At 35.8% G+C, this 8762-nt stretch overlaps 1 protein-coding gene across 1 annotated transcript in view; it reads right to left on the reverse strand.

Annotated features, from left to right (window-relative positions):
• The window catches only part of ERC1 (ELKS/RAB6-interacting/CAST family member 1), a 715223-nt gene that overhangs the window by 463522 nt on the left and 242939 nt on the right, over window positions 1-8762 (reverse strand). Inside the window, exon 12 of the mRNA XM_007937035.1 lies at window positions 3075-3086. Within this exon, the coding sequence (XP_007935226.1) occupies window positions 3075-3086 (12 nt within the window). The remainder of the gene's footprint in view (window positions 1-3074; window positions 3087-8762) is intronic.

Consider the following 8762-nt stretch of genomic DNA (forward strand, 5'->3'; position numbering starts at 1 on the left):
TGGATGAACTTGGAGGACATTATGCTGAGTGAAATAAGTCAATCACAGAAGGACAAATATTGTAGTAGTCCGTTATTGTAAAAGTCAAGGAAAGGTTTATCTATGGAAGGAAACTTTCTTTGTTCGTTACCAGAGGTGGCGGGGGGAGGGAAGGGAACACTGTTAGACAGGTAGAGATAAGCACTGATTTGGGTGAAGAGAAGGGCAATGTACCAAATGTGAGTGATCAACATGGTGCCACTGAGGAAGAGGAAGACCTAAATAGGTACGTGGGAGGTACAAACAACAAAGATGAACCCTTCTGTACATACAGTACTGCATTATCTGTGAAGGCAAACATGGGTATACGGGTGGATAGATGGGTGGACAGGCTGAACTATTAGGTATGTCTATGAAGCAGGGAGTGTACTCAAGATCATGAACAGGGTTGGCAGACAATGGTCCTATAAGTGTATTTGTATGATTTGAATTCCCAGGTGTATAGTAGAGCTTACAAGGGACAAGGTTGTAGCTACTTCTTGGTCACAGCCAGCAACCTAGAGGGACCAAGTACTTGAACCAGTGGGCTCGGGACCATAGTCACAGGGGACATCAAGCTCAACTGGCATAACATACTACATAAAACATTGTTCCACCTCCTACTTTGGTGAGTAGTGACTGGGATCTTAAAAGCTTGCAAGCAGCCATCTAGATGCAACGATGGGTCGCTCCTCATCCAGAGCAAAGAAGAATGAAGAAAACCAAAGATTCATGGAAACAATTAGCCCTAACGACTGGTACACCATGCGATCTGCAACCTATATGACTATGAGACCAGAAGAACTAGATGGTGCCCAGCTACCACTGTCAACAACCTGGATGGGGATCTGTGTAGGAGATCCTGGATAGAGAGGGAGAACAATGTGGAACAAAACTCAAAATCATTTGGAAAAAAAATAAAAGAAGGAAGGGGGACCAGGTTTGCTGGTCTTATAGAGCCTGGTGGAACGACTGGGACTATGGCCCCTAGCTGCCCTTCAGGTCTGGAAATGAACCCACACCTGTGGCTTCCAGCCAAACAAAAGTTAGGCATAGGAGTTGAACATTTACCTGAGGTAGATACACTCCTTGGAGAGAACAATCATGGGAGAAAGAAGGGCTGTTTATGCACAGGGAGACAGCTCAGGGGGCAGGAGTGCATGGAGGGATGGGCACAGGGAAGAGGTAACTATCAGGAGGAAGTGGGAGGGGACCTGTTGCATTGTGGTAAATTGTAGTCAATGCCATGAGGCAAAGTGTATGTGAACTGCTGTAGGGAAAGTGAATTTGCTCTGTAAATTTTCACCCAAAGCACAATTAAAAAAAAAAATAAAAAGATAAAGAGGGTCTTAAAATGTCATCTCAGAAGAAAGAAGTCTCTCTTTTCTTCATTTTCTACACATATACAACTTTACAATGGAAATCTACTTTGCACTTTGTATTAATATGGTTATGGATCAATAAGAACCGCATGGTTTCCTTGAGTCAAATAGGACTCCACGGAAAAGAGAAAAGAGTCTTCATATAATTTGTATGGTAATCATCATAATAGCTCTATTTATTGCTTATTTGTGCCAGACATTGTTCTCAGGGTAGGTGTATTAATTCATTCAGTCTTCAGAGTAACACTTTATATTAAAAACCTATCCCAATTTTACAGGTAAGAAAACTACCAATAAGAAAGAAACCTTCCAATCTGGAACTCTGTAGCTCCTAGTCTAATTCCTAGGTGGGAATGCCTAAGGTTCTGAGGTTAAAATGAGAAAATCACTTACTACAGTAAAACCTGCAAAAGCCGGAATCTGGGTAAGACAGAAACCTGTTAGTGAAAGAAAATTCAAATGTTTTCTACTAAAATGAGTGACAGAAAAGTGGTAAGACTGCACCCTGTCAAAGGCAGAAAACTTGCTAGGCCAGGTAAAACAAGGCAGTCCATGGAGTATCAGCTCTCACAGGTTTCATTGAGGTTGACTGGCCTGGAAGAAAAACATTTCCCTCATCTTAGCTCCTCATCAGAATAATAATTCCCCAGTATAATTTATATGCTAGCTGTGAGAATCAAAGAGATAGGTGATTTATAAACACCAAATATGTATGATATCACTGTGGTCAGAAGAGAGCTGCTAGGTAAATGCATGTTATTGGCAAGCTCATTTTCTGAATCCTATCCAAAATTCTCACACTTTAATTTATACTTTCATAGGTCACGTGGAAAAGAAATTACTTTAAAAATTCAGGTTTTCTGATTATTTTGTGTTAGCTTCTCTGACTAATTTACCTACTGATGAAAGTCAGCAAGTTAGTTAATGTGCCCTGGATTTGTATTTTTCACCTAAAAAATGCAAATAATGAATCTCTGTATATAACAGCTGAAAAGATTAACAAAAACAAAATATGTGAAGCTTCTACCACAGTACATCTGGCATCTATAAATAGCAGCAGTGTTGCTGTTTTTGCTATCACTAGTTCTACCATTCAGCAGAATCACAAAACAAAATGAAAAGAGGAGAGGAAGGAGTGATGTCTAAATGAAATTATTTAAAGGTTCTTATGCAAATCCACAGAATGCAGAACTCTCCCTCCATCATTCATGCTGTACTTTACCCTACTGAATAGCCAGAATAACCCCGATGAAATGTTAGTTAAATTAAAACAGTATTTTTTTTTTCTCCTCATTCCCCTGATGGCTCCTTTCATCTCCATTTCTCTCATTATCACAATCTCTGTCAGACTGATTTTCACTCCTTCAGCACTATCTTATAAAGTACACAAACTTGTGTCTACTCTTCTGACAAAGGTAATACTCCTGAAATCTTATGCATTCATAACTGGATTTCTAGAAGTCTCCTTCCTGGAATAAGTTCCATCATTTTTGTCTATAATTTATCATTTCCTGCAACAGGGAGAACACCCATTTCTAAAACACAAAGGTAGAAAATGGTTAGCTACTCCTCTTCTTACCTAAGTAGCAATTTTTTTTTCCTTTATAAGAGTTCAAGATAAGATGAGTACACAATGCTTTGTTACATATCTTTGTTTAGTACAAGCATACTGACCTTGAGGTGAGACTGAAGAAAACAGCAAATCCAGGAAGAAAATGGGAAAGAGAAAGTTAGAAAGAATTAATGAGGACAATATACAGAAATATTATTACTCACAGACACAGACAAAACATAAATCACAGAACTGAGAAGGGGTGGGGGTCATACAGATTCTGCACAGATACTGAAAATTAGTAACTTCAGATTTTCAACTTTTAAATATATTTTCTCATTAGATTACACCATTATATTTCAATGTAAGTTTCTAAAGGAAATTTTTTTCTCTAGAATTTACCACTTCCTGGAACAGAGAGAAAACCCATTTCTTAAACACAAAGGAAAAGAAGAGGCAGTTAGCCACTCCCCTTGTCATCTAAGTAACTAGAACTGGCATTGATTTCATATCTTTAGCTAACTTAATTTTATACATAACACCCTACTCCACTTAGAGTACCCAAGCTAACTGAGAGCAAAAGGCGAAAAACATTGTTAGCTTCAGTTATTATACAGAACTATATAATACAGTTATTATATAGAACTCGAATTCATTTGGAAGAATTTAAAATAATTTTCTCAAATGTGAAAAAAATATTAATTTTATTTTTTTTCCTTATCACAATCAATTTTGCTCACTGCAGATCTACTAAAATCCACCTCAAATGGTGTAATCTAAAAGGAATAATGAACAAGAACATATGGCTCTGTAAACATCAATTCATTCTCAGTGCTGCTCAGCAGTAGGAGATGCAAAGTAGCCATGCTTAATATTCTTATATAGCGTGAAGTTCCTGTAGTTCATTCATTATTGCCTCTTATAATAGCAGGCAGTTTTCTCTTTGTAAAAATTAATCAGTTTCACTGAAATGTGTATTATCTTCTAAAAAGTTAGACTTGTGATGGCCAGTGACATCCAGATTGTCCTCATTATCTAAATCTTACTTTCAGAATCTAAAGCTAAACATTTGTTTCTTGAATGCAAGTACCACTTCAATTTGTACTTTAATGTTTTCTAAAACTTAGTGACTTGTTGCAAAAGTCAATTCAGTACTCAAAACCAGAGTTTTCAAAAGGCATTGTGAGAATAAGGGAGGACAAGATTTATTATTCCCGTTATATAAGATAAAGAGATGAAAAAGAACAGAGAAACAAAACGATTTGCTCCCAATCACACAGTGATTAAGTGGCAGATTCAGGATAAGAATGCAGATCTGCTATCATCTCACCTGGGCACACTTAACATACTCCATAATACTTCTTAGGAAGCTATAATCCAGGGATCTTTAGCAGATGTAGTACAGCATAAAATGCTGACAATGTTCAGAGGCAAAAAGAAGCCAATCTCTAAAAGATTGTTCCCCATGATCATTTTTATTTTTCTTGGTTATGATTCAACAAGTTAGAATAATTCTAGGGCAACAATGGCACTCACTGAAAGCTCCTATAGATGCAAGGCTTTAAACATGGATAAATACATGAAAAAAAAAATGAAGCTTCTTCCTGCTAGCAGACAGCAACTTTATTTCTCTTTTCATTCATTTTATTGTTCATGTAATGTTCCACTTTAGTATCAAAATATAGTCCCGGGGAATAAATTCAGGAGAAAAAAATATCTAACTGATTGTGGTTCTAATGTTCACACTTTCTTAGTAAAAACTTAAGGTAGCCACTATTTCACTACTATGGTCTTATCAGGACTATATTACTATCAGACTATATCCCTATCTGGAGCTCTGGTGGTGTAGTGCTTAAGCCATTTGACTGCTAAGCAGAAGGACGGTGTTTCAAACCCACCAGCCACTCCTTGGAAGAAAGGTTGGTCAATCTACTTCCGTAGTGATACTGCCTTGGAAACCCAAGGAGAGGTCACTATGAGTTGAATCCAACTTGACAGCAGTGAGTTTGGTTTGGTTTCATTTATATTGCTATCCGACTATAGTAATTAATTGTAAGGTACTGTGCCCACAAGAAAGTTAGGGAAAATGACCTAATAGAATTGGCCATGTGAAGTTGTGTCACTTTGTCTTTTAAATGAAATCAGTGAAACTGATCAAAGGAGAAGCAGAAAGAAACAAGCAGCTTCCCCAGAAAGTAAGCTGAAGCAAGCAGGATCAGATAAAGAACCAGTCATCTTCATGGATACAACACTTCAGCATCTTTCTTTTTTTCTTTTTCTTTTTTTAACATGGCTCATTCTCACTTGATTAGGAATACACATTACATGACTCTTCACAACCATGACCACCTGCAGTCATTCCTCTTGGATTCCAATAATATTAAGAGCTTATTCTCTGATACTATACTTCATGAATCAAAAATGGATAGCCACAAATTTAAAAGAAAAGAAATTCTCAAAGAACCCATTTTCACCGAGTGTTGTAGTACAGTTTTGCCAAAGCTTATACAGCTAAATATTAATTTCTACAGACAGACCTTTGAAGAAATTAAACTGAATACTAATTTAGAATTTCTTTAAAGAAAAATATTTACAAATACAGACTAAATAGTTAAGCTTATATATTCAGGTTATACTCAACTATCAATACCTAAATATAATAGGATCCCAAACATAAAGTAATTCCAAGCATTAGGCCCACTTTGCCTAACATATTTACTTTCAGGATATAGGTAAAACTGGCAAATGTCTAATTGTAATAGTCAGTATATTCATTTGGTTACATATACATTTAAAATGGAATATTTTACAAAATAATGTTAATTTACAAATAACAATTTCTTCTACTCACATTCAATGAAATAATTGTATTAACCCTCTTCACATGTATCTTTAACATCAATTCACCAAGCACAGAAGATACACTATTGCTTTATGTACCACTAACAAAGAAAAATTATACCAATTATGTCATGTCATTACTTGTACATGAATTGTAATTTCAGAGATATTAAAATGTGAAAAGGGCTAAAAACATTTCATTGGGACAAAACGAGGAGAAGAGGTATACTTTTGTTTAACCTACAGATCTAAATGCCCAACTTAATTAAACTAGATAAGAGTAATTTATGCATATGAATTTACTGGCACTTTTACAGAAGGAAAAGTAAAAATATGCCATGTTGAGACACATTCTGAATATATAAAAATAATATTATTTTACATATAATTAACAAGTGAATAAGGGACTACCAAATCTCCATCTGTTTGATATTTGAAAAGTCTAAACATTATGGACCAAGAAAGGTATAGGGGAGGAAATGTGGATGATGAGAGAAGGTACAGAGAAAAGAGGTATTCATCTATCTTTTAATATTTGTATTATTGGGTCTTCAAAATGTATAGTCCCAGGGCAGAATGTGACAGGCACTACAGGAAAAGCACAAAGGAGAGATTACTACTAAAGGGATGTCAGGAGACTTTCCTTCTTTGAAAGGTAACAGTTAAAGAAGCCAGATTCTCACAAACCAGTAAGGGAAGAGAAAATTTTAATCAAAGAGAAAAGAATAATAAAAAGCAGGTAAGAAAAAAAGCATTCACCTTCTAATTTGACTTGCATCTTGCAGGAAAACAGAGAGCTAACAGATCTAAGAATGTCAACAAAATATTGGAAATACAAATCCTGTAACCTAGTTCAAGTTCATCCACACATTTTTTTTATTGTGGTAAAATATATATAACAAAAATTTTATCACTGTAAACATTTTTAAGTGTACAATTCAATGACATTACATTCTCCATGCTGTACAACTGTCACCACTATTCACTTCCAAAAGTTTTTCATCACTCAAACAAAAACTCAGCAGTAACTTCAACAATAGCTTCTTACAGCCTCATTCCTTCTAACCACTAATAAACCTTTACCTCTATGTATTTGCCTTTTCTAGATACTCCATGTAAGTGAGATCATACAGTATTTGTCCTTTTGTGTCTGACTTAGTTCAGTCATCATAATGCTTTCAAGGTTCAACCATGTCATAGCATGTATCAGAACTTCCTTTCTGTTTATGGCTACATAATACTCCATTGCATGGAACAACCACTATTTGTTTATCCTTTCATCTACTGATGGACACTTGTGTTGCTTCTACCTTTTGGCTATTGTGTATAATGCTGAATGAACACTGGCTTCAAGCTTTGCTTTCAAGTCTTTTGGTCAAGATATTTTAGAAGATTTATGAAAAAAATGTTTCTTCATTTTCATTAAGTAACATTTCAGAAACTAGAAAAATCTTTAAAAGCAAATCAAAAGCTCAAAAGGTTATAACCTTGAGCTAATAAGTTTAAGCCTAGCAACAGAATTCCATAATTTCTTTAAAACCACCAGGAAGTTCTCTTTTGCTCACATATATACAAATGATAACACCCCCAGATTTAAAATCATTCCTGGCATAATAAGAATCTGACCCTACTCTTTGTGTTTAAGCTCAGTTCAGTATGTTAATCTTGAGCTACAAAGGTACAGATAACTCTTACTCACCAAGGTAACATTAAAAGTTACTGCTTTAGCAGTTCAGATAGTTAACTAAGGGGTTAACCTACTTTGGGCCTAAATTCTGAGCAAACTGGGAACACTCTTGCTTCAAAAAAAGAAATCAACTAAAGTAACTCCAAATCTTATGACTATATTATTCCCACTTTTAAAATTAATCCAACTGTTTATAATTCAGAATATAGTTCCCAAAAACTCACTGTTGTCGAGTAGGACCTGACTCATAGCGACCCCTCCTTGGGTTTCTGAGGTGGCATCACTACGGAAGCAGATGCCCAACCTTCCTTCCAAAGAGTGGCTAGTGGGTTTGAACCACCAACCTGCTCGTTAGTAGTCAAATGCCTTAACCACTATGATACCAGAGCTCCTACAGTTCCCATGAAAACAATATTATAAATACTCAAAGAATGTAATCAATGTCACTGAATTGTACATGTAGAAAACAGGAATTGGTGTATGGTTTGCTGTGTATATTCTCAACAAGAACAATTAAAAAAAAAAAAAAAAAAAAAAAACCCATTAAAAATTTTGTGTATCTTTCTTAAAAAGATAAAATCTACCTGGTAAAAAATGAGACATATGAGACTTAACAGAATTCCTTCAGCAAATTTCCACCCAAAATACTTAAGTCTTTCTTTCTCTCCTCGCTTCTCTCTCCTTTTATTTCAAGATAAAAGGTGATGTAGGCCATACCCCAGGGAAACTCCCCTTACACTGACTGGATCAGAGCTGTCAGCTGATTAAGGGTGTTTCAACCCACTCTAATCCCCTCACACAAATGATTGGGTGATGACATCAGATCATATCATGGGGTATGATGCGTCATAAGTCCAAATCACTGATAATCAAGGCCTAGTCAAGTTGAAACATACTTTGGAGGACACAATTCAATCCATGATACCTCCTTACTCAACTCTACATTCTCCATGGTATTATCACCACTTGACATTTACATTTCTAGCTTCTTTCACCCAATTCCCCACAATGAAAATATAGGCCCCATGAAGGCAAAGATTTGTCTATTTTGTTCCCTGTTATATCCCCAGGATCTAGAACACTGTCTGGCAGATATAAGCCTCCATAAAATAGAGAAATTCATTAATGAAAAGAGGATGTGTTATGGCAGGGAAGGCAGAAAGACCAAAAGTAAAGATTCAGTATTAATTACTTTCAAAAGCCTGATAAATATAACTCTTACTAAGAATGGGATTTTTAGGGATGCATATTTAAAAGGAGCTCTGGTAGCATAGTGGCTAAA

The sequence above is a fragment of the Orycteropus afer genome, unplaced genomic scaffold, assembly GCF_000298275.1.
Source record: "Orycteropus afer afer isolate SDZICR_OR568_19922 unplaced genomic scaffold, OryAfe1.0 scaffold00040, whole genome shotgun sequence".
Lineage (NCBI taxonomy): Eukaryota > Metazoa > Chordata > Mammalia > Tubulidentata > Orycteropodidae > Orycteropus > Orycteropus afer.